Source organism: Caretta caretta, chromosome 1 (genome assembly GCF_965140235.1).
Source record: "Caretta caretta isolate rCarCar2 chromosome 1, rCarCar1.hap1, whole genome shotgun sequence".
NCBI classification, from domain to species: domain Eukaryota; kingdom Metazoa; phylum Chordata; order Testudines; family Cheloniidae; genus Caretta; species Caretta caretta.
In genome coordinates, this window is record NC_134206.1 from 39,219,360 (window position 1) to 39,245,817 (window position 26,458).

At 44.6% G+C, this 26,458-nt stretch overlaps 1 protein-coding gene across 1 annotated transcript in view; it reads right to left on the bottom strand.

The window, feature by feature from the left end:
- RDX (radixin) overlaps nt 1–26,458 on the bottom strand; it is a 98,676-nt gene that overhangs the window by 66,059 nt on the left and 6,159 nt on the right. Inside the window, exon 2 of the mRNA XM_048844903.2 lies at nt 9,110–9,185. Within this exon, the coding sequence (XP_048700860.1) occupies nt 9,110–9,121 (12 nt within the window). The 5' untranslated portion in view covers nt 9,122–9,185. The remainder of the gene's footprint in view (nt 1–9,109; nt 9,186–26,458) is intronic.

A 26,458-nucleotide genomic window follows, 5' to 3' on the forward strand; every position in this document is an offset into this window, starting at 1 on the left:
GGCCCATGAAAATCCATAATATAGGAGTAAAGAGCATTCCTGACTTATATTGCCCAGATGCATCCTGCCCTAGCTGTGGCAGGTGCACTTTCTGTCTGAGTGTACAAGTTCAGCAATCCATTACTGTCATAGCTCTCCATTCAGGGGCAAATGGTTCACCTTTGGCTTCACAGATTATGAAGAGCACAGCAAACCACAATAATGGCATTGATGACACAGGCATCCAAACGGGTCTGTAAACAGCACCACAGACTCAGACTTTAAGGTCAGAAAGAAGGGACCATTGTGATAACTGAGTCTGACTTTCTGTGCACATCACAGGCCACAGAATCTCATTGACTCACTCCTGTGATAGACCCATAACCTCTGGCTGAGTTCAGAAGTCCTCAAATCATGATTTACAGACTTCAAGGCCATCCACCATTTACTCTAGTTTAAACCAGCTTAGTGACCTGTGCCCCATGCTGCAGAAGGAGGAAAAAAACCCAGGGTCTCTGCCTCTCTGACCTGGGGGAAAACTCCTTTCTGATCCCAAATATGATGCTCGGTTAGATCCTGAGCATGTCGGCAAAACCCACCAGTCAGACACCTGCAAAAGAATTAACTGTAGTAGCTCAGAGACTTTCCCATCTCTGGCTATTGTGGATATTTGCTACTACCAGCTGCAGATGGGCCATATGTCATTGTAGGCAATCTCAACCCATCCCCTCCAGCAGGACATTCAATCACCATTATGCACCTGCTGAAAGCCTAATTGAACCTTCTTTTGCCAGGCCTTCTGAGATCAGTATGTGTGTCAGTAGCCAAGGCAAAAGGGAGCATGCAGGGTCCCCCATGTTAACAGTGTGAACAGTATCTCCATTTATAACAATATCATTTAGTGGAAATAGTGTCCCAGCCAGGCCATGAATGTAGACTCCCAATCATCAGAAAATCTTGGCATCATGGACTTTTCCAGGGCAGCCCATGTTGGTGTCCATAAATCTGCCTGTGTGGTCCACAGGGGTCTACACAGTAAAGGAGTAGTACCCTTTGCAGTTTATGTACTCTTGGGCAAGAAGTGGGCAAACTATGAGCATGAATCCTATCAATGGCACCAGTATCATTTGGAAACCCCATTCCTCAAAACCAGCAGTTACTTCAGGAATATTGTTTATGCCCACCACTTTTGTGGAAATCACATGCCTAACTGCCTTAGAAACCTCCACAACCATTTTACCCTTGATTGACTTTCCAGCGCCAAACGAGTTTGTAACGGACCTGTAGATGTTTGAGGTAGCCAGTTTACACACGTTTCGGTTACAGCAACCTGCTTCTGGACATTTGGGATGCCCTCATGAATGTCATATAATGCTGGAGGGTTGGGGCATGCTGCTCACAAAGCTCCAGAAATGTAGCTTTCTTCATGGGAAAGTCTGGGATTCACTGCTGGCCATCCCAGGTCCACTATGTGTTTGTGGCCCTGCACCAGAAGTGCTGGTCTATGTAGGTGGCATCAGAGGCTACACAAAAAGAGTCATGAGCAGCATCAGTCAGCTCCATTTTTCTGTATCCTGTATCTCCCTCCTCCTCCAACAGGTGCCTTCGGTAGGTCAGAAACTGCTGCAAGAATGTCCGCTTCATCTCATGGCTGCTCTGCCCATTTGCTGGAGTAAAAGTGCAAGCAAAAGAAGCTCTTCAAATGGTGACTCCTCGCTGCTTGCTCCAATTGCTGGGAGCATGCAGACCCAAAATACAGCTCGGCAGGATCTGCTGAGAACCTGCCAGGCTCTGATAACCTCCTGTAACATGCAGGGTGGACAGTCAAATTTTCCCACACTGCACCACGAACCAGGGGCTAGAGCAACCAAAGGCACTAGGAAGCCTGACATAAATTGCTTTGATTCAGTCTGCGTACTGCAATGTGGATGCTGAAGCCTTGGGCTAAAGGCCCTGGGCCAGAAATTCCAAACCTATGGTCAATATGCAGTGTGGAAGCTTAAAGCACTGGGCTTGCAAACCCAGGGTTTGTGGACTCAAATCTCACTAACCCCTGGCTTGTACACTGCAGTGTACACCATACCCTCTGTTGGCCACCTATATATCCATTTATACTGTGAAAATAAATGCCAAATAAATCTATTTGAATTGTAATTTAGCTACCCATAACAGGGTAGCTGGCCCGTTAAATGGAACTGGTCTCAATTCTCCTTTTCCAGTCCAGGTGCTCCCAGCTGAACCAATTAGTCAGACAGGGCAGCACCTGGGGGCTAGAAACGGTCAGTCAGGAGTCAGAGCAAACTGAGTCAGTCAGAAGAAGGGCCCTAGGAGATAAGAACTACCAGAGACAAAGTGGTTCCTGCGAGAAGGCTGAAGGCAGGAGAGCAGAAAAAGGGATTTTACTGGCTGATGTTCCCCAAGCCAGAGAGCAGAGGGAGATGCCTGCTGGCTCTATGCTGGAGCACCAGAGCCCAGGGACAGAGAAGGCAAAAGGAAGGAGCAGCAGTGGAGGGGCTTATCCACTGACATCTCCTTGCTTGAGAATTGGACTCCAAGGAACAGTGAGAAGGGCCAAGGGGTGTTTGAGGAATGCTTTCCTCGTAAGAATCGTCCTGGCAGAGAGGCAGTGGGAGTTCCCACCGGGAACAGCTGGGTTGCAACCCCAGGCGGAAGGACTGTGGATGGCTGTCCTGGAAGATGGATGGAAGAGGACAGATAAGGAACCTTGCTGTGATGGAAGACACTGGGGTATGGTGACAGCAAGGAGTGTATGTTCGGAGGGGATATGGATGATGTGTTGGGACTTGTTAGAGATTATTGCACAATATTTTGTAATAAATTGGACCCCGGGAGGGGTGATATTTAAGTAAGAGCCTAAAGTGGAGTCCTTTAGGTTACTCACAAAGGAAACCTGAGGTGAGGGGCCACTTGCAGGGCGGTCCTGAGGTCACAAGGCCTACCACATAACAGGAAAGTAAATGTGAAAGGTTTTCCTATGAAAGTGATATAACTAAACCTTATATAGCCAAAAAAAGTAAACTTACAGTATATTCAATTCAAGCGTCAAATTTAAATACTAATTATTAAAATTCACTATAATCTTTCAAAATTTAAGATAATTAAGAAAATGTTAAGATGTCAACATTGTTCTACAATCTGAAGTCTACTGCTTTTCAGGTATTCTATACCTGAAAAGATCTAAAAAAGATATGCTAAATTACACTCCCTTCCAGCGTAGATTTTTATTTTGTTGCATCTACACTATTTACCGTCATTAGGTGTCCTATGTAGTGTCATCCTCTCTCTTCTAGGGCTTTGCACATACTCCAAAGTCTGACCAAAAATAGCTGGTGGGGAAAAAAATTGTAGAAGCCCTCTTACTCTCTGTAAATGCTACGGTCAATTAAACCTAATCTTCTTAGGCTATGAAATGATTAACAGTTATGTAACTATATCTAATTTTAGTCTCAATGCTTCTAGTTTAGGTGAAGATCTGGGAAAATGGCACACAGTTAAAAATGATGTTGATTCAGTTTTTTGGGAAGAACATGCTGGAAAAAACATTAAACAAATATTCTACTTTTTCAGGCTGTTGAGGTAACTAAACCTTTCAATGGTCATACATCCATTGATAATAATTATCTTTTGTGATCAGAGTTAAGGGCCTGATGCAACTCCCATTGAAATCACTAGAAGATTACAATGGAAACTGGATCTGGAGCTAAATTCCATGATGCCCAATAGAGTTGAGAGTGTAGAAGAGTACAGGCAATGCTAAATAAACAGCCTATGAGAAATAGCCTAAATGGATCCCAAATATAGCCTCAGTGGAAAAAGTATGCTACATTAATTATCAATCCTAGATATTTCTAGAGTACTCATCATCTTAATATCTTTAAAAGTCCTAACTCCAATTTTTCATTCCAACTATTTGGCCTAATAATGTATAAGTGACCAAACACTCCCACCTTTTAAATAATGGCTTTCTATTACCACTCAAAAGATCTCATTCACAGTCGCATGAACATGATCCCAGAAGGAGACTTAGTATTGAGAAAGTCTTAAGAATTATGAAGCTAGGTTTTGTTATTAAATTCATCTGTGATACAAAAATGCCAGCTGGATTCTGTGTTCAACATTTCAGCCAACTTGATCTATTTTCCATCTAAACACAAATAGTGAAACTGAGATCCTCTCTCGATTTCACTGTGATCTGCAGCTGTGTTAGAGGTAGCAGTGAAATATAAAATACTTCTTTATAGCAGGCTAATACACTGAAGCCAAACACAGTTTGGCAGAGGTCTTTGCTACTAAGTCTTTCAAAGTTGAAACAATGTATATGAGCTTCATGATGATTCCAAGATCAAAAGGTAAAATTTATTCTACACTGGTATGAAGGTTCACCTAAAAAAAGGAAATCAATGAATGTGTTATATTGCCCAGGCTCACACTTTACAAGAATTTGTTAGATCATCTGAATTCTACACATTAGACCACTCACATTCCAACCAAGACATTATAAAAAAGACAACAGCTAGAACAGTCATAGTAATACAGGTAAAAAGAGAGCTATAGCATCGTATTATCAAAGTGCTCTCTCATTATAACATTAAGTGCCAACCCATGAGTTGCGCTACAGCAGGGGTCTCAAACATGCCGCCCGCATGCTATTTCCTGTGGCCCGCCACAGGCGCCGACTTCCCCCCCGCCCCTCACCCCCCGCCTGACCACACCACATCCCCGCTTCTCCACCTACCTCCCAGCACTTCCCACCACCAAACAGCTGTTTGGCGGTGCTTAGGACTTTCCAGGAGGGAGGGAGGAGGAGCGGGGCCTTGGCATGCTCAGGGGAGGAGGCGGAGCCAAGACAGGGATTTGGGGAAGGGGTTGGAATAGGGGCAGGGAGGGGGCGGAGCTGGGGCAGAGACTTTCAGGAAGGGGTTGGAATGGGGGTGGGGCCGGGGGCAGAGGGGGGCTTTTGTAACTTTGTATTAAAAGGGGTCAGTGATGCAGCCCTAGGGCCAATGTACTAGTCCTCATATGGCCCTCATGGTGATTTGATTTTGAGATCCCTGCTCTACAGTAATTAAGGCACCAGTCACAGCTTAGAGTTAAGTCTAAAATACATTACAACTAAAAATCAACAAATACAGAACAGATAAAAAGTTAGAGTAGCCATTACATGGAAAAAAGAGGTCCATACAAGGATTTAATTCACAATGAACTTGGGAAAAAATAGTTATTTGGCTGTTAGTTGGCTGTTTTTAAATTGCGAGATGAGATGAGGCAGATGCCCAGAGAGAGAGAGAGAGAGACAGTCCTTCCACTGCTTAGGACTGGCCACAGGGAAACACACAAATCACATTCTAACCCCAGGCACAACAGTAGGACTCCTAGAAGGAAGCAGATGTCACAGTATATATTTTCATAAAGACAAGTCTTGAACATAACCACAGTTTAGGCCAGTCAGGCCGTTTAAAAAAAAAAAAAAAAAAAAAGGACCAACTAAAAAGAAGTCCATCCACCACTTCAAAAGCAGCCAGTGAAAAGCCTGAGGGAAGATAGTATAAGTCTCATAATGCTGCTCAATGCTGTGTGAAAGTGTGGTCCTGCATTCTGCATTACTTATTAACAGTAGGTGCAGTTGATGGCATTTATAGAAGGTAATGCCAGTGGATTTCTCCAAAATACAGTCATGTACAGTAACTCCTCACTTAAAGTCATCCCAGTTAATGTTGTTTCATTGTTATGTTGCTGATCAATTGGAGAACATGCTCGTTTAAAGTTGTGCAATGCTCCCTTATAATGTTGTTTGGCAGCCACCTCTTATGTCCACTGCTTACAGGAAGAGCAACCCATTGGAGCTAGCTGGTGGGGGCTTGGAACCAGGGTGGACCTGCAGCCCCCCTAAGTTCCCTGTTCAGCAGCCACCCAGCAGACTGCCGGGCAGTTCAGTTGTCCTTCCCCTCACGGCCATATGCTGCTCCTGCCCTCTGCCTTGGAGCTGATCCTGGGAGCCTCCTGCTTGCTGTGCAAGGGGGTGGGGGAAGAGGGGTCCTAATATCAGGGTGTTCCCCTCTCCCCGTTCCTTTACCCCATCTCTACAGATGGAGGGGGGGAAACACGACAGGGCTCACAAAGGAGGGAGCTTGCTGGCAGCAGCTGCTGTCTCAACTTGCTGGTCTACTTAAAAAGGCAGTGTACTTACAGTGGGGTCAGCATACTTTAAGGGGCAATGCGCGTCTCTCCCCCACATACTCGGTGTATCTGTCTCTCTCTGCCATGCTGTCTCCCCTCCCTCCATCCGTGCTGCCTTGTAGAGCATGAGGCTACATTAACAACGTGTTAATCCTTGAGGGCTCAGCCGAGGGCTAGTTCATCATCTAGCAGTAAGCCATTCCCTGGAAGATATCCCACCCTCTTCCACCCTGACTTGCCCATCTTAACCAAGCTTCCCAATCATCATTGCTTATATATATAGTCTTTTGTCTTGCAAAAAAAATTTCCATGGAGCCTAACCCTCCCCAATTTACATTAATTCTTATGGGGAAACTGGATTCACTTAACATCATTTCACCTAAAGTAGCATTTTTCAGGAACATAACTACAACGTTAAGCGAGGAGTTACTGTAACTCCCTTCCCTAATGTGTTTATTTCACTTGGTATTCCTCCATGGATTTCACATTCTCCCCAGAGGTCAGCTGGCAAAGGCCAAGACAATAAATTGAGAAGTTTTGTATAAAAGTTCCCATAAAACAATTGCACCCCTCCCTAACAGGAGTCCAGATCCTTCTCTGCGATCTGGTATTCAAATTTTCCTGGTCTCCGAGAGAGAGTGCCAGCACTTCTAACTCCCTCCAGTCTCAGCTATGAGGGAAGAAAGCAGTTTCTAGCCTACTTCCTCCCTTCTTCCCAGCAGCCCTAGGACGATATTGCCCAGGATTCTCTCTGGCTAGCCAAGGTAAAAGGGAGCCTTGCCCACCCAAACTTCAAGGTTCTGGTCTCAGGCCCCAGACAGAGGTAGCAGCCTGGGTTCTCCTCAGGCCACTTTCCTCCCAGTTGCTTTAGTTGTTCCATGGATCTGGGTTTACATAAAAATCCCTGTAATACAGTAGGATGGCCCCAGAGACTTCCCTCCTCAGTCTTAAAGGACCAGTAAAACCCCCACCACCCAGTTGGGAAGCTCTACTGAAAGCCCTATTAAGAGAATCAAGCCTCACGGGGTCACAAGTCCGTGCGTTGTGGCATTTTCCTACATTTAACACACAGCTTCCAATGGAAAGGGTGTAGCCATAAAAGAAAACAATCTCCTTATACTGACAAGTCTGAACCAACAGCAAAATTTCTTATAGAGCTACTGAACAACAGAGATACATAAGGGCTAGGTATTACCAAAATTATTTATTCCAGTGGCTGAGTACAAGGCAGAAATAGCATTCAAGCTCCCATTAAATACAGAGAATAAGCAAACAGGCCAGTCCATGTCAATGAAACTTGGAGGATGAAGGGACAACTAGAAGCCATTTTATGGATGGTAGAGGAGAGTCTTACGATCCTACTAAAGCTCTGGCAGAGTGATTCAGTGGCTTAGTAATATTCTCCCAATAATATTCTCTTCAAATAATATTGGAACCTTTCTGGAAGCAGAAGTTTAAGGGTTAACCAGTTTGTGTCCCTCATCTCAGCAGGAACATGGATGAGACCTGGCCTCAATGCAAATGAGGCGCTAATCAGACTATGAAAAGTGTGTGCTTTGTCTTCCTCTCGCATTTACAGTCCCAAACCACAAATAAGATCCAAGTTATTTCCACCAAGGAGTCAAGCCAAAAGACATCCAGGCCAGTCTCATGGTGCAGTGGAGGCCATGGCATTCTAAATTGACACATAAATTTCATTACATTGTTACTCATCACTCCCCCCACCCCCGACCATAGGGACTGTTATCACTGCTCAGCTAAGCAAGTCTTTCCCTGCAAGCCCCCACACAGGGTCAATCCAATACACATTAAGACAGTGGAAGTACTTCCACTGACTTAAACAGGCAATGAATCAGATGCATGAAGTGCATCTCTGCAGCCACTTTTCACCATTATGTTTCACCTGAAATATAGAAACTCCAGAAGCACAATTCCCCCTAACACAGTGCTGCAATGTTAGTTCAGTATTGTCAGAGAGTAGGGCCTCCCAAAATTAAATGCTAATCACCACTTTTTGAAGTACCTAGATTTTCTATCTTGGACGCTTGCCCATATACAAGTATTAAATAGACCCAACCTTGATTATTAGCTTATGAGATCTGACAAGATCACAGTCCAGGGAGCAGGTTTTAGAGTGGTAGCTGTGTTAGTCTGTATCAGCAAAAAGAACAAGGAGGACTTGTGGCACCTTAGAGACTAACAAATTTATTTGGGCTAACAAATTTCATAGGCTAAAACCCATTTCATTGAATGCATGCGGTGGAAAATACAGTAGAAAGATATATATACACACACACAGAGAACATGAAAAAAATGGGTGTTGCCATACACACTATAATGAGAGTGATCAATTAAGGTGAGCTATTAGCAGCAGGAGAAAAATAACTTTTGTATGGATAATCAGGATGGCCCATTTCGAACAGCTGACAAGAAGGTGTGAGTAACAGTAGGGGAAAAAATTAGCATGGGGAAATAGTTTTTACTTTGTGTAATGACCCATCCACTTCCAGTCTCTAATCAAGCCTAAGTTAATTGTATCCAGTTTGCAAATTAATTCCAATTCAGCAGTCTCTGGTTGGAGTCTGTTTTTGAAGTTTTTTTGTTGAAGAATTGCAACTTTTAGGTCTGTAATTGAGTGACCAGGGAGGTTGAAGTGTTCTCAGACTGGTTTTTGAATGTTATAATTCTTGACATATGATTTGTGTCCATTTATTCTTTTGCGTAGAGACCATCCGGTTTGGCCAAGGTTCTCTGTGTATGTATCTTCCTACTGTATTTTCCACCGCAAGCATCCAATGAAGTGGGTTTTAGCCCACGAAATCTTATGCCCAGATAAATTTGTTAGTCTCTAAGGTGCCACAAGTACTCCTAGTCCAGGAAGCGTTATGGCTATTATGTCAAATTTTAGAAGAGCAAGGAGGCATCCACTTACTGGTTTCGGCATTTTTCTCTCCTTCCTTGAATATCTTGTTCAGTCAAAAATCTTCTGCAAATTATATTGTCCCCTTCTGTTAAAGACAAAGACAAATATAGTACAGTTGTTTTGCAATTAATCATAGTAGAGTTCATGTACATCATAGCAAATAGTACAAATTCCAAACGAGGTAAACAAATAAGTAGCCTACCTGCCCAAAACACACTTCACTCCATGGTTGCATAAAAGCAATTGGGACATCTGGTAAAAGCAGCAATGTCCTTTTACCAGAACTAAAAGAGCAGAGTGCAAGCAAATTAGATTCATTTTATTAGTTTTCTGCAGCTGCACTTTAAATGAATAGAGACACAACTGTGATCTAAAATGCTTTAGCACTCCTTTAACAACTTTGATATCACAGACTTTTTAATACTAAGGATTCTAAAGATTAGCCACTATTTAAAAATTTCTTTAAAGTTGAAGAGTGCTGCATAAGAGTTAAGTATACCTGGGCCACCAAAATTTGCACACTGAATTCCTACGCTATAATTTAATTTGTTCACCCTAAGCAAGCTTTAGCAGTACGCAAACATGAAGAGAGCCAAACAAGATCTTTAAAATTAAGATATCCTTTTAAAATCTATTTAAGGAGTACCACCCTGTTAATTTTGTAACCAATCAGGTGCACTAATTCAGGGATTCCCTTTTTCCAAACAAAACGAAATGTACATAAGTTGAGGTAAAAAGTGAAATAATGCAGAGCAAGCAAAATCTGCTCTCTGAATTTTACTTCAAAGCATCAAAGTAATGAATAGTGCCACTTGCTTAAAAAAAAACAAAACAAAAAAGCTTTTCACTCTCATATAGACATAACTGCAAAAACATTTACTTTTACTGTGTTCTAGAATTTAAATTTAATTCTTCTGTACCACAAGAAACTTGCCTGCATTATAGCATTAGATCAGATAGCATTATTATCTAGTCACCTTCTCCCCTTTGGATATAGCATCATTTGTTAAAGTTAGTCGTTGCTATGACCGTTTTGTACAGGTTGCCAGGGAGTAAGGCATCATCCACAAAAACAACATTCATTTTCAGTGCAGTCGTACTCTGAAAAGTGACTAAGAATGTGCTCACCAGAACTGAATACAGTGACTTGTCTGGGCAGCAGGAGGAAAAAAAAAAAAAAGAGGACAAGGTTCCTTTAAAGGTCCCTACTACTTCTGGGGTACAAGGGAGACAGAAATGCGATGGACTTACCAGAGTGGAGTGGAACAGGACATGGCTGGACCAGGGAGGGACACTGACCCACCATATGCACCAAAAGGAACTCTCTCTCAAACACTGATCAGCAGCTCTCCCTCCCACACATGGGAGCAGAGTAGAACCAGGTTTTATGATCTGCTGTGGGTTTGCGCTAGTCACCTTGGGGGGGGGGGGGGGGGGGAGGGGAGGCTGGGAAAGAATATTTCCCTCACTCCCAAACTGGTTGAGGAGGGTTGCGGTTTTTGCCTTCTCTACAGCAGGTCATGGACCCAGTGAAGTAGGTAAGGAGGTTAGATTAAGATGTTGCAATTCAGAAGGTAGCAGGCTTGTCACATGTCCAATGCAGATACTCATTACAGAAAAGATAGAGCTCCCTGATAAACAGGAATTGTAAGTGAATTTAGGTGGAGGCATCCCCTCAGGAATCCAGAAGGTGACTTGGGGGTCCTAACATCTGCTACATAGGGAGACAACCCCCTTTATTTCCAGTCCCCCTTAACTCTAGTATAGGGAGGTGCAGGGTTCCAGCAACAGGATGGTTGGGAAGGAGGAGGGACAAACTGAAAATGAAAGTTTTTCCAGATTTCATAAAACCCCAAGAAAATTAATAAAAACAATTTTTTCATACAAGTTTTAGTTTTCAAAGGAAAAAGACCCATTTTTCATTTGAATAATTTTAGATAGTTCTGGTAATGATAAAACAAAGTTATTTCATTTTAAGCTAAGGAACGCTTCTAACGTGGTACTGCTGGAATATCAACCGCACATTACTGAAAATCACAGAGAAGAGTTGATAGACTTTAAGGCTACCAGGGACCATCATGATCATCTAGTCCAGCGGTTCTCAACCTATTTACCACTGTGGGCCACATATGCAGTTGTGTGTCCCCTGTGGGCCACATCCACACAGTATATATACTATTTGTATGGCCCTGAGGATGTCATATGGGCCGCACGTGTGTTGACCAGGCTGCTGGTTGAGAACCATTGACTAGTCTGACCTCCTGAACATTGCAGACCACAGAACCTGACCTACACACTCCTGTATCACAGAACATCAGGGTTGGAAGGGACCTCAGGAGGTCATCTAGTCCAACACCCTGCTCAAAACAAGACCAATCCCCAACTGTAGCATGCCCATAACCTCTGGTTGAGCTACTGAAGTCCTCAAATCTTGATTCAAAGACTTCACGTTAAAAAGAATCCTCCATTTATTCTACTTCAAACCAGAAAGTGACCTGTGCCCCATGCTCCAGAGGAAGACAAAAACCCAGGATCTCCGCCAGTCTGACCTGAAGGAAAATTACTTCCTCACCCCATGCTGACCGAGTGGAGTTGCAAACACCATGAAGAAATAATTTATGGAGGTCCTAGACAGATCAGAAACAGGAGCAAGAAAACAAAGGGCAGAAGACGGGGGCAAAAAATAATTGCTTGTGGATTGTATTCATTTCTCAGATTCACATGATCGAAGGGCATGGCTACACCTGTGAGTTAGAGCAATTAAAGCAGCCCCGTGCGCCCAAACTCACAATACGTCTACACTGGCAAGGCACGTAGAGCACCCTGACTCCACGGCTGGAGCGCTCCTGGTAATCCACCTCCGTGAGAGGCATAAAGCTTGGTGCGCACTGGCGGGAGTGCCGCAGCACCACTGTGGATGCCCTGGTCTGCTAATGCGCTCTGATCAGCCTCCAGAAGTGTCCCGCAATGCCTGTTCTAGCCACTCTGGTCATCACTTTGAACTCTACTGCCCTCCCCTCAGGTGACCAACTGTCAGACCCGCCCTTTAAATTCTCTGGGAATTTTGAAAATCCCCTTCCTGTTTGCTCATCGAGGGGTGGAGTGCTCTCAGCGGATCTTTCCAGGTGACAATGCCTCCACGCGCCAGGCGATCCCCAGCATCGAGCAATGGCAAGGTGCTGGACCTCATCAGTGTTTGGGGGAAGGAAGCTAGTCCCAGCTGTGCTCCAGCCGTAGGAATTATGATACCTTTGGGCAGATATGAAGGGACATGATGGAAAGGGGCCACGACCGGGACACACTGCAGTGCAGGGTTAAAGTGAAGGAGCTGTGGAATGCCTACCGCAAAGCCCTAGAGGCAAACTGCCACTCCGGTGCTGTCCCTGCAACCTGCCGTTTCCCCAAAGAGCTGGACGCAATACTGGGGGGTGACCCCACCTCCACTCCAAGGACCACCATGGACACTTCAGAGTCCAGTTCAACAAGGCAGGAGGAGGAGGAGGAGGAAAGTGGGAGCGAGGGTGCTGACAAGGAAGAGGACGCCCTGGCATCCCTAGATGCATGCAGCCAGGAGCTGTTCTCAAGCCAGGAGGAAGGTAGCCAGTAGCCAGTCGCAGTGGCCGGTGCTTGGGGAAGGACAAACACCAGAGGAGGTGCCCGGTAAGTGGCTTTTATTTTGGGAAGGAAGTTATTCGGTTCGGGTTCTTGGGGCAACGAGGGTTAGGGCTCCATGCATGCCTAGATGTGGAATAGGACGTTGATGTGCTCTCTCACATCGCAGTAATTGGCCTCAGTGATCTCTTCAAAGGTCTCATGCAGAAGCTGTGCAGTGCGCTTGTGCAGGTTCCTTGGGAGCGCTACTGTACTCCTTGTCCCAGTCAGGCTAACATGTCCGCGCCACTGTGCGGTGAGCGGTGGGGGAACCATTGCTGCACACAGGCAAGCTGCATATGGGCCAGGGCGGAAGCCACATTATAGTAAAATCATAGAATATCAGGGTTGGAAGGGACTTCAGGAGGTCATCTAGTCCAACCCCCTGCTCAAAGCAGGACCAATCCCCAATTTTTGCCCCAGATCTCCAAATGGCCCTCTCAAGGACTGAACTCACAACCCTGGGTTTAGCAGGCCAGTGATCAAACCACTGAGCTATCCCTCCCCCCAGAAGACCTTCCCTTGCTTCCCAGGTCACCCTCAGCAGTGAGATATCTTCCGGACGAACTCCTGTAGAAAATGTGGGAACAGTGTTCAATATCGGGGCCCCTGCAGCTGTTGGCTCTCCCCAAGGCACAGAACCCCAAAAGACAGTACGACAGTGAAACAATCAGTCCCCCTCGACCCTGTGCTTATTCACCATTTTGGGGCTCCTCTGGGTTGTGTGTGCTCGCTTTGGGAGAGGCAAATTCTGCTATTGTTTAGACTGTGCTTGTTTTAAGTATGGGCAAATCATTGCTCTGTCTGGTGTGAACAATGCTGCCTCTGTTAAGTGCTGCATTTTGCCTTTACAGCTGCAACCTTGAATCTCAGCGGTCTGTGTTATCACCGGCCGAAAGACTCCAAAGAATTAGGAAGAGGCCATGTAGAAGCAAAGACGACATGCTGCACAAAGTAATGCAGCAGTCCCTTGACGAAAATCAAGAAGTGCAGGAGTGGAGGGGGAGTGAAAGGAGGTCTGGCCAGCAGAATGCAGAGCGCCGGCACCAAAGCGCGGAGCGGCTGATAAGCATTATGGAGCGTCAAGCGGACTCGATCCAGGCGCTCGTAGCCATGCAGGCGGAGCACTACCACGCCTTCCCTCCCCAGCCCTTGTCCCAAAACTCTTTCCCTTGTGCCCCCATATCACCTCCAACCCACTTTCCCCAACATCCGGGTTCCTATTGCCACCAGCTGCCTCCAACATCTATAGATTAACCACTACAACCCTTATCCACTGCACTCAACCCCCATCACCATGCATTTTAGCCAGCCTGAAGTGCAGCACTCATTGCACAGCACTCCACACAGGAAGGCTGAGTATGAGAACAGGACATACACAAATCTTGAACCGTTCCCAATCCCACCCCATTTATTTCTTTTCAATAAATTAATTTTCTTTTAATAAATCACTTTTTTGGCTTTGAAAACAATCTTTATTATTGCATTAAGTAAAAGATACCTTAGCCCAGGAAAGCAACAGGCACTGCAAGCCAGTGTAGCAAGCACAGATTCCTAATAACATCGGAACCACTGTACTTCACTCCTATGTAGGGCACCAAACATTACTGGTGGCTTTCAGCCTCATATTGTTCCCTCAAGGCATCCCTAATCCTTGCAGCCTCGCGCTGGGCCCCTCTAATAGCCCTGCTCTCTGGATGTTCAAATTCAGCCTCCAGGTGTTGAACCTCCGAGTTTCATGCCTGAGTGAATCATTCACCCTTCCCTTCACAAATGTTACAGAGGGTACAGCATGCGGATATAACCATGGGGATACTGTCATAGGCCAGGTCCAGCTTCCCATACGAACAGCACCAGTGGCTCTTTAAACGGCCAAAAGCACACCCCATAGTCATTCTGCACCGACTCAGCCTGTTGTTGAACCACTCCTTGCTGCTGTCAAGGCTCCCTGTGTAGGGTTTCATGAGCCACAGCATTAAAGGGTAAGCAGGATCTCCAAAGATCACAGTGGGCATGTCAACTTGCCCTACGGTGATCTTCTGGTCTGGGAAAAAAAAGTCCTGGCTTTCAGTTTCCTGAACAGGCCAGTGTTCTGAAAGACATGTGAGTTATGCAGCTTTCCAGGCCAGCCTGCATTAATGTCAATCAAATGCCCACTGTGATCCACAAGCACCTAGAGAACCACAGAGAAATACCCCTTCCAATTAACGTACTCAGAGGCTAGGTGGGCTGGTGCCAGATTTGGAATATGCGCCCCATCTATCACCCCTCAGCAGTTAGGGAAACCCATTTGTGCAAAGCCAGCCACGATGTCATGCACGTTACCCAGAGTCACGGTTCTTCTGAGGAGGATGTGATTAATGGCTTGGCAAACTTGCATCAACACGATTCCAACGGTCGACTTTCCCACTCCAAACTGGTTAGCGACCAATCGGTAGCTGTCTGGAATTGCAAGCTTCCAGATTGCAATAACCACCCACTTCTCCACTGGCAGGGCAGCTCTCAATCTTGTGTCTTTGCACTGGAGGGTGGGGGCGAGCTCATCACACCTTCCCATGAAAGTGGATTTTCTCATCCGAAAGTTCTGCAGCCACTGCTCATCATCCCAGACTTGCATGACAATGTGATCCCACCACTCAGTGCTTGTTTCCCGAGCCCAAAAGCGGCGTTCCCTGGTGTTGAGCATGTCTGTGAATGCCACAAGCAATCTCGTATCATATGCGTTACGCGAGGCGATATCATCAGACTCCTCACTGTCACTTTGTAGCTTAAGGAGTAACTCTACTGCCAAACGTGACATGCTGGCGAGACCCATCAGCATATTCCTCAGCACTTCAGGATCCATTCCCGCAGAACGAAAGGAAAGACAGAGCGTGCAGTACAAAAAACGTTGAAAGATGGCACCAAATGTGGACCGAATCACAGGGATTGCTGGGATGCGAAGCAATGCATCACAGGGTGTTGGGACAGGACCCAGAATGCCCTGTACCCTTCCCACAAGGCACAGCACTAGAATGGGAAGAGGTGCTCTGTGGGATAGCTGCCCATAATGCACTGCTCCCAATGCCACTGCACGTGCTGCAAATGTGGCCACACCTGTGCGCTTGCAGCTGACAATGTGGACAGACTGCAGTGCTTTCCCTACTGCGCTCTCTGAGGGCTGGTTTAACTCACAGTGCTCTACATCCGCAAGTGCTCTGCCCTAAGAGGTTGACAAAATTGAGGGAGTTCAGATAAGAGCAACAAAAGAATTAAGGGGCTGAAAGGACTGATTTACCAGTAAATAACCTTACTCTTTACATTTAGCTAAAACAACAGCTAAGTCCTTGATACAGAAAAGCAGTTACGCGCACTTGCGTTAACTCCCATTGATTTCAATGAGACTTTAAAATGTGCTTAAATGGTTTGCTGAATTGGGATCTAAAAGGAGAAGACACAGTAACACCAAGTAGGGAGATGAATTCAGTATGATACATGGTGAAAAAAGAGAAAAAGAAAACTAAAAGTTAAGATTACTGATATTAGTTTAACCTGGTCTCCAAGGAAGACATGCATGATAATGCCTGCCAATGAAGGTTTGTTCCTTACACCATGTTTCCTAGTCATCTAATCCAATTTTTAAAGTCCCAAATTATGAGATTTCCACTACCTCCCTAAAAATACTATGCCACAGCAGAAACATTTCACTATTGGCAAGTTTTTTCTCATAAACAGCCTAAATTTTTGCTCTTGTTTTTTGTCTGTACATCTTTTTAGGCTCCTTTGTATCATACTAATAATCTAAAAGATTATTGAAAGTTTTGAACAGGAGATCTGCCAATAGAATCTCTTGCACTAGAATTGGTCATCTCATCCAATCACAATTAAGGCTGCAAGTCTGTCATGGAAGTCACGGATTCCGTGACTTTCCAGGACCTCCGTGACATCTGTAGCGGCTGGCCTAGGAGCCACCTGAGCAGCTCGGGCAGCCCTTGGGCCAGCCGCATCAGCCGCTGCTGGGGCAGTCTCAGGCCACCTCACCCCCCGACCCAGCAGCAGCAGGAATTTGGATGTGGGAGAGGGCTCTGGGCTGGGGCAGGAGGTTGGGGCATGAGAGTAGGTGAGGGCTCCGGGCGGCACTTACCTCAGGGGGCTCCCCAGAAGCGGCGACACGTCCCTCGGCTCCTAGGCAGAGGCATGGCCAGGCACCTTTGCGCACTGCCCGCCCATAGATGTTGCGAAGCCAGCACTCGGGGCAGGGGTAGCACATGGAGAAACCCTGGCTGTACCTCCACCTAGGAGCCAAGGAACATGTTGCTGCTTCCAGGGAGCCACGTGGAGTGAGGTAGGGAGCCTGCCAGCCCCCAAACCATCCTCCCCCAACAGCAGCGGGGGTCCCAGGCCACATGCTGCTGCCTGGCGCTCTCCTGCCCCCCACCCCCATCAGCAGCTGTGGTGCCACCGGGCCCCACACACACACTCCCCCATCCAGAGCACCCACGGTGCCGCTGAGCCGCTCCCTGTCCCAGAGCACCCAAGATTTAGTCAGGAGTATATAGTACAAAGCCATGGACAGATCATGGGTCATGAATTTTTATTTACTGCCCATGACCTGTACCAAAAATACCCATGACTAAAAGGTAGCCTTAATCATAACTAAGCAGTACATAATTTAACAAAGTGATTATTTATCAATCGTTTCTATTGCAGTAGGACACAGAGGCTCAGTCAGGTCAGGGTCCCATTGTGCTAGCTGGAAACTGTAGGTTAATGACAGTCCCTGCCCCACAGAGCTTTTGAACCTGGTTAACTGTGCAGAGTACACAAGTGACAAAGGCAAACAGTGTTAAACTCTTTTACGCATTTCTTCTTTAAATAGTATACTGCAAACATCTAAAGTCACAAAACTAGTCATTGCAGTTTTTCTTTAAATTTGATACCTTCAACAGAGATTGAAATCAACTTTGTCAACAATATGCTTAAGAGAACTTTGATTAAATATTTCTAAAATCTTTTTTATCTGCTTCAATATCTTCATAAAACTGTGGAGGGCTGCAATGACTCTTTGTATTACATTGTAAATTTCTCTTTCAAATTTCATTAGAGACTGAGACCAGGTCTACAATACAAACTTTTGATAGCGTAACTATGTTAATCAGGGGTGTGAAGAAATGTGATCTCTAACCACCATTAAGCCCCTAGTGTAGATGCAATTATACCAGAAAACTGTGCTTTTGTCCATACAGCTTATTTCATTTGGAGGAGAGGGGCAGGCTGCAACAAGCTATACTGACAAAAGTATAGTTTTGCCAGTACAAATTAATCCACAACACTATCAGCGGATTGCCAGTATTGCTGTAATCGCATAGCTCTACCAGTAAAAATGCTTCTAGCGTAGATCTTGCCTCAGGGTAACATTTTCAAAAATGCCTAAATGACTTAGGAGTTCATTTTCCAAAGTGAGTTAAGCACTTCCCTAATGGTTCCTGTACTTTGTAAGTCATAGTAATATTTTCCTGGAAATGTTTGGCTGACCGCACCACATGTAAGTAATCTTTGTATTAATTCCTTCTCTTAAAACAAAGAAGACAGATCTGGATTAATGTTTACACATTTAATGAGGGTCATACCTTTGTAAAGATTTTGAATCCAACACAAGCCACGAGAAAACCCACTGATTTATTACCACATTTTAATAGAATGCTATAATAAATTAGATGTGGTTCTGTAACTGTGTAATATAACCACGATATTATAATGCTATGTAAAACTCAGATACTATGGCAAGGGCCATGTACCTAGACATTCATTTTTATAAGATCTGATATCAGACCATTTCTTCCTTTAACATGTTCATAAAATGTTTCAATTAACCTTTGCTAATTACCATCATAATAATGGAAGAAAGAAGGCACATACACACACTACATGATGATGTAGTTAGCTGGTATTTTATTTTACATTTAAAAACAAAACAACTTGGGATCAGATCATCACTTCTCATGGAAGTTATTCAGGGGTGAAAGTAACATTTAAAACTTACCAGTTCCGGGGGCCAGCTCCCTTCCCTGCTCTCCCATCCCCCGGAGTGGGCGGGGCTGGGGGGTTAGCGTCCCCCAGCCAACCCTTCTACGCTGCTTGGCCCATGCCGCCCAGGGCTCCTGTGGTGATTTAAAGAGCCTGGGGCTCTGGCCGCTGCTGTGGCAGCAGTGGCCGCAGCCCTAGGCCCTTTTAAATCACCGGCCCCAGGGCAGCTGCTCCTTTTTCTCCCCTCCCCACTGTTGGCAGCCTTACGGGGGGAGGGGAGGAGCAAAAGGGGCAGCGACAATAAAGTGCTGCCCCTTTTGCGTTCCCCTGTCGGCGGCCCTGCCACTAGGGACCCAGCAGGGCCGCCGACAGGGCGTGCAAAAGCGACAGCGACATTAAAGCGCTGCTGCAGCAGCGCTTTTAAGTAAGGCAGTAGGGGCTGGTACTGGTGGCTACCTTTTACCAGTATGCCCTATCGGCCTGTACCTCCTTACTTTCACCCCGACGTTATTACAGGAATGGGCCAGAAGGAAAAGACTATAACATTACATTTGCAGAGTTGCTGACATGTTATTCCTTCAGAAACCGGGTAGGGGACTTAATCTTTGAAATGCAATGAGCTCCCCAGGAACATCTCAAAGGATCCACTGAGAACAAGAGCAGCAGGGGACTTCAGCGCTTGCTCAGAGACATGCAGCCTTTTTGCCCATGTGCGTCTGCTCAAGCTCCAGGAAGCACCAGGCTCCTTCTCCTGGAGCCTGGCAACACAGCCCTAAGAGAATCATCCCCTTTCCCCCAATCACCCAAAGTGGAGGGGTTTTCCACACTCAGGCTAAGTGTTTCCACACCAGATTCCCCAAGGAATTGGCCAAGGGCTCTAAACACTGCTCTATCTCCAAGTCTCCCCATCCCACACGTAGACACCCAAACTCCATGATCTCATAACTGAGTAGAATATTAAGAAATATTTATGCTTTAAAATTGTGTTAGAGTGATCAAATAAGCAGTCGTTCAATAAAGTGCATCCTGTCCAATTACTGACACTAATTATTGTTACAATAAAGCAAATACCATGCAAATATTTGGACAAAGAAAATTTAGCATCAGTGCCATACAGCATATTAGATGGCAAAAGGGGATTTCTACTCCAACTGTTTCCAAAAATATCACATTTAGTGTAAATAAACATTTCAGTTTTATCAAATAAAATACTTAGGCTTTGGAACAATTCATTAATTCCATGTACTTGCTTATAAGTTCTCTAAACATCCATGTCACACTGAATTGCAAAATCCTTGAGAAGGGTCAGAAGAGGCCAAATTATTATCTATTTGGATTTCCTGCACTTCGCAAACTATTCATTACCTTAATCCAAAAAAGGCTCATCATCTACGTTTCTCAATCTTGACTTGAAAGAGGCACCTTTAAGATGAAGGGATAGTTCATGCTCCGTGACTAATCCTTCAGTCCTTCAAAACCATACTCTACACCAGTCATTTGGACCTTCTGCAAAACTGTCAAAATTGTCAGCTGTGTCTACATCACAAAATCAACCATCTGAGAATTCTCCAAGAATGCAGGCTCTTGATTAAGAAAGGACGTCTAATTACAACTCAGTCAGATTTTAAGTTATTAGCATGTATCAAAGTTCCTGCTGTAGCCAACAAAAAATGTATTTATCAAAAGCTGACGAATAAAGGTTTCTTTGTAAAATGGCAGCATATAAAATGCTTGATGCCAAATTCTGTCACCACATACTTTATGCAGCAGCTAGTTTCCAAAGGAAACTTTTATATACACAGCTAAAAGCCTGGGGAAAGAAGAAGTGGGAGACTTGAATAGGATGCCTGCTTGGAAGATTAGATAACATCCCTTATTGTGAGGGACTCATTGAGCTTTACCTATTTAGTTTAACAAAGAGAAGGTTACGGGGAGACTTGATTATCATCTCTAGGTATCTACATGGGGAACAAATATTTAATAATGGGCTCTTCAATGTATCAGAGAAAGGTATAACAGGATTAAATAGTTGGAACTTGAAGCTAGACAAATTTAGACTGGAAATAAAGTGTAAATTTTTAACAATAAGGGTAATTAACCATTGGAATGGTTTACCAAGGGTCATGGTAAATTCTCTATCACTGGAAATTTTGAAATCAAGATTGGATGTTATTCTAAAAGACATGCTCTAGAATTATTTTGGGGAAGTTCTATGGCTTGTGTGATACAGAAGGTCAGACTAGATCACAATGGTCTCTTCTGGCCTTGGAATTTATGGGTATGTCTACACTGCAATTAAACACCCATGGCTGGCATGTGCCAGCTGACTCGGGCTAAAGAGCTCATGCTAAGGGGCTATTTAATTGTGGTGTAGAAGTTTGGGCTCAGGTGGCAGCCTGAGCTCTGGGACCCTGCAAGGGGGGATGGTCCCAGGACTGAGGCTCCAGCCTGAACCCAAATGTCTACACCGCAATTAAACAACCCCTTAGCCTGAGCAAGTCAGCGTGGGCCAGCCACAGATTTTTAATTACAGTATAGACATACCCTAGAAAGGCTGAAGAACAGTTGGATGCCTGCCTAAGTGGCCTTAACTTTCTGCAGGAGAAGATTGCCCTGCTGGACTAATAAGCTTAATTGGAGCAATGAATCATCTTCCCCAGTAATGCACCTTCTAAAATGCAAAGGCCAAGGGCTCCCTAATGGCACGCTTCCTGAATCCCAGCAGAGGAGTTCCTCTATTGCAGATTTTAGGTGGTCTGTAGATATTCACAATTCATGTCTGTTCCAGAGATGTGGAGAAAAGTGGGCCATGCAACAGCTCATGGTATCAGAGAACCAAAGAGGAGACTTATGTAAGGGAACTCATAAGAAGTGCCTGGATGTCCAAGCTGCAGCCAGGTAATAATTAACACATACACCTAGTTGGTGACAAGGGACTGTATGCAACTGAACCAAAAACTTTTGATTTCATTTAAAACAATTAAGAGTAGCTTTCCTGGCTTTAAAACGTGGATGAAGACAGATTAAGCTTTATGTAGTGACCCATTTGTCACTCTTAAGTTTCTAATTTTTTTTTTTTTAAATAGAAATTCCCAAACAAAAACCTTTTTTGGAGTAAGGTTGCTGACTTTTATGCAAGATACATAATTACAACAGTACCATTAAGATTCTTATGCGTTAAAAGATTAAGTGCTGTATGTAGTTAAGTATATACATTGAAAGAATTTGAAAATGTGTGTCTTCTGACCCACAGCTAATGTTACTGGAAGGTATAACATAAATTTCCACTTACCAATAAAGTAGTCCATACTAATTAACTATAATGGTAGCAGAACATTAATGCAATTTAGTTTTGTGTGTAATTTTCTGGGGGTTTTTTGTTTGGTTGGTTTTTTTTTTTTTAAACAGCCGTGTTATGTATTTTGCATAAAGTTTATTTTAGTAAGGTTAACCAGTTACCCCGGTGTTAATTTGGGTTGTTTTTTTTTGTTTAGAGTAGCTACAACTTTTGAAAATTTCACAGCAGAACAAAAAGCAACATAACCTCACAATATATTTGTCTTATATAAGAGCCAATATTTAAAATAAATGTAGAAATTGACAAAGATGACTGATCTAAATGTTCACATTTCAATATGAAGTGATATAATGTTCATTGCCAACACTGTTTTTAAAGGGATAACAACAAAAGTTGTAAAATTGGATACATTTCATTTCAGACCTGATTATTTTCCTTTCCAAATAGCAGTTTAGTCTTTTAGAAATACTTTATTTTATGCTTGGATTGAAGTCATGGTAAGTATCTGAATATTAATCTGCATTATAACAATTCTATCCATCTCTATATATTATGGGTTAGGTTTCTTAAATCATAATATGTTAGTATAGAACACTCATTACCCTTTAGTCCTAGCACTTTAGACTAAGGCCAATGCATGGTTTGTTTTCCCCCTGTACTATAGGATATCGTGACAGAAATGAAAAAACAAACAACTTGGACTCACTTCATGAAATGATCAATTAGTTTCTAAGGCTACGTCTTCACTACCCACCGGATCGGCGGGTAGTGATCGATCTATTGGGGATCGATTTATCGCATCTTGTCCAGACGCGATAAATCGATCCCCGAATTGGCACCCGTACGCCACCTCGACAAACGGAGTCGACGGGGGAGCTCCCGCAGCCAACTCGCCACCATGACGACAGCCAGGTAAGTCGAACTAAGATACTTCGACTTCAGCTACGCGAATAGCGTAGCTGAAGTTGTGTATCTTAGTTCGAACCCCTCCCCCCCAGTGTAGCCCAGGCCTCTGTAAAGGAGAACAGTAGTTTTGGATCATGAAACAAAATTCATACTCCTGAGCTTACTGACGATAAAATTAACCAGCAGTACAATACTGATAAGGAATAAGATGCTTGGAGAGAAACTTATATATAAAGTCAGGTTTCAGAGTAGCAGCCGTGTTAGTCTGTATTCTCAAAAAGAAAAAGAGTACTAGTGGCACCTTAGAGACTAACCAATTTATTTGAGCATAAGCTTTCGTGAGCTACAGCTCACTTCATCGGATGCATTCAGTGTAGATCACGAAAGCTTATGCTCAAATAAATTGGTTAGTCTCTAAGGTGCCACTAGTACTCCTTTTCTTTTTGTATATAAAGTATACTCATTCAGCCTGCAAGAGAGACTATATTAAGATACATATGCATCCTTCCAATAATCAGAAGTTTTTCCAAAAATCTTGTGGCAATCAGACAATATTTTAGTTTATACAAACAGTCTTGAAACGCCTCCCCTTCATGCACCCACACACTTTCAACCCAAGATGATAGCAAGACAATTTTTCTGTGCTTAAAATGTACAATACAAAAAAGTAATGCCTTGAACAACTTCCACCACGATATGTCAGCAATCAGGGCCTACAGCAGAGCTAATATCCAGACATCCTCATCAGTACAGGGCCAGCAGACCAGCTCTTAAGCCAGTAGCTCTTAAGCATTGCTGGCTGCTCAATGCTTATGCCCACCACTGCACCTGCCCTTGCACTATCTTGTTCTTGCTTCCCCTGTCTTGAACTCAGGCTTGCCTCTGTCCTGCCGCTGCTTTGAAACCCACCATTCCTGCAACGACCCTCCAGTTCGACCTTTAGTTTCTGACTCTGGCTTAACCCTCGGCTCTGGTTTGACTCTCAGCTCCTACTTCCAACTACCAACTCCAGTTCTGACCCTAGTCCTTGGTTCCTGATACCTGCTCCAATCACTAGTCTAGATTGCTCTTGTACCAGTTATCTGACAGATTGAGCAACCCCTAAAATTATAGCCAGGTGTCCTTAAGCATGGACTCTGCTAAGGTCCCAATGGAACTGGCAGATACCGTCCAGAAACCTGCAGGTGCAAGTACCCATCCTTCAATCACAGAATGTGGTCCTGCAGGTGCAGGTTTCTCTGTTGGCTCCTCCTACCCAGCTCTTCCTGGAGCCAAAGATTCCTTCACCTAACAAATTTGACAGAAATCATAACAAGTGTTGGGGGGTTCTGAACCAGTATCAGTTCCTGTTCCTACTACACCCTCGCTCATTCCCCACAGGCCATAGTGAGCACACCAGGACCCCCAGGTCAGTTTGCAATGCAACTCTAAACACCTGTATTGATTTGACTACTGGTAAGCGCCAAGATCCATCTAGGAGCCTTAGTCAACCCGGGGGCCTCAAGTAACTTTATGGACTTGAACTTTCCTAAGATCCATGTGTTTCCAACCACATGCAAGGACTCACCAGATCTGGTCAAGACTATTTATGGGCCTCTTCTTTCCTTAGGACCAGTAACCCACCAGACCTGCGGAAACAGTTATCCTCCAGGGGCACCAGAAAAACCTTCAGTTTGGATTAATCCAGGCCCTCAGGCTCCCATCATCCTAGGTATGCCCTGGCTTACAAACCATGACCCCCACATTCGCTGGTATTGTCAACTATCCAGTGTCTCAGGCATCAAAAATTGCTCTGCAATTCACGTCAGCCACTGGAAGACCCCCGACCCTCAGTGTCCTCACAGCTTCTCCTGCTGTGGCCAAGATCACTCACAAATACCGAGACTTTGCAGATGTTTTTGACATGGAGAGGTGCCCTCTCCGAACCCACATTTCAGGTTCTCCACCTGTACATGCAGGAGGATCTTCAGAAGAGTTTCATTTACCCATCCACATCCCCAACATTTGCACCAATCTTTTTTGTCAAGAAGCAGGATGGCTCTCTGCAGCCGTGTATTGTCTATCTGACCTTGAACAAGGTGACCGTATGAAACCGCTACCTGCTCCCTATTATCAACGAGCTCTTAGACTGGCTAGGCACAGTCTGTATTTTCACAAAGTTAAATCTGTGTGGGGCTTATAACCTGGTGCGTGTATATGAAGGAGACGAGTGGATGACCACTTTTCATACTTGACACAGCCACCATGAATATCTAGTCATGCTGATTGGCCTATGCAACGCTTCATAAAGTGCTGAAAGAGTGCTGAACGATATATTTTGAGATATGCTGGACCACTTTGTCATTATCAACCTTGTTGATATTCTGATTTCCGCAAAGACCCAGCTTTTCATGACCAGCAGGTGTGTAGCGTTATTGAAAGACTACTTCTGAATCATCTATATGCCAAGCTGGAGAAATGCAAGTTTGACCTTAAATTTCTTGGGTGACATGATATATCCAAGGGACTGGCAGTGGACCCCTGCAAAGTGATGACCATCACACATCAGGTGGCACCGAAGGATGTCTGCGGAATCCAATGCTTCTTGGGTTTTGCTGATTTTTATAGATGATTTATCCCAGGATTTTCTGTGCTCACCAGTCCTCTCACAGCAAAGCTGTGAAAGGGATTTGGTTCTCATGGTCCTCAGAGGCATCAATGTGCTTTTTACTTATGAAAACTCACTCCTGCTGAGATGAATTATGACAACCTGGACAAAGAATTGTTGGATATCAAAGCAGCCTACGCAGAATGGCATGATCTTCTGGAAGGTCCTAGGCTCCACTCCAAGTTCTGACATCATAAAAACTTGTAATACCTAAAAACGGCCAGGAACCTGAATCAGCAGAAGACATGCTGATCCCTCTTCTTGTGCAATTCAAGTTTGGGGTCACTTACCAGCCAGGAACAAGGAAAGCAGAAGCATAGTCCCAAAAGAATGAGTACTACAAACCTGGTGAGGAGACTATGTCCATGATTCTCAAGTCCTCAAACCTCATTTCTGGCATCACAGCCCACGACCTGTTATCCTCCATCCACTCTCAGTTATCTAGAGATCTCTTTGCCATCCAAACTCATCAAGCCTGAGATCCCAAAAAGGACCAGACGGCTGCAGGCTTCATGTTGCAGGACAGAAGTCTATACCATGAGGAATGCACGTGTGCCCCCAAAGGGGCCACCTGGCTTCACGTCCGACAACCCTGCCACAATGCTCCCCTAGCAAGCCACATCCGCCATTCTAAGACCCAAGACCTAGTTTCCAGGGACTTTTGGTGGCCTGCCATACGCACCTCTGTTGCGTTCTGCACATATCCTTCCTAAACTATCATCAGGATGATTGGCTTTCCTTGATCTGTCATGCTGAGTTTTCTTAAAACAAATGCCACACATGCATCCACCAAGAAAACACCTTTCTTTACTATCTATGGTTTCCATCTTCATGCTCATTGATTGTTTGG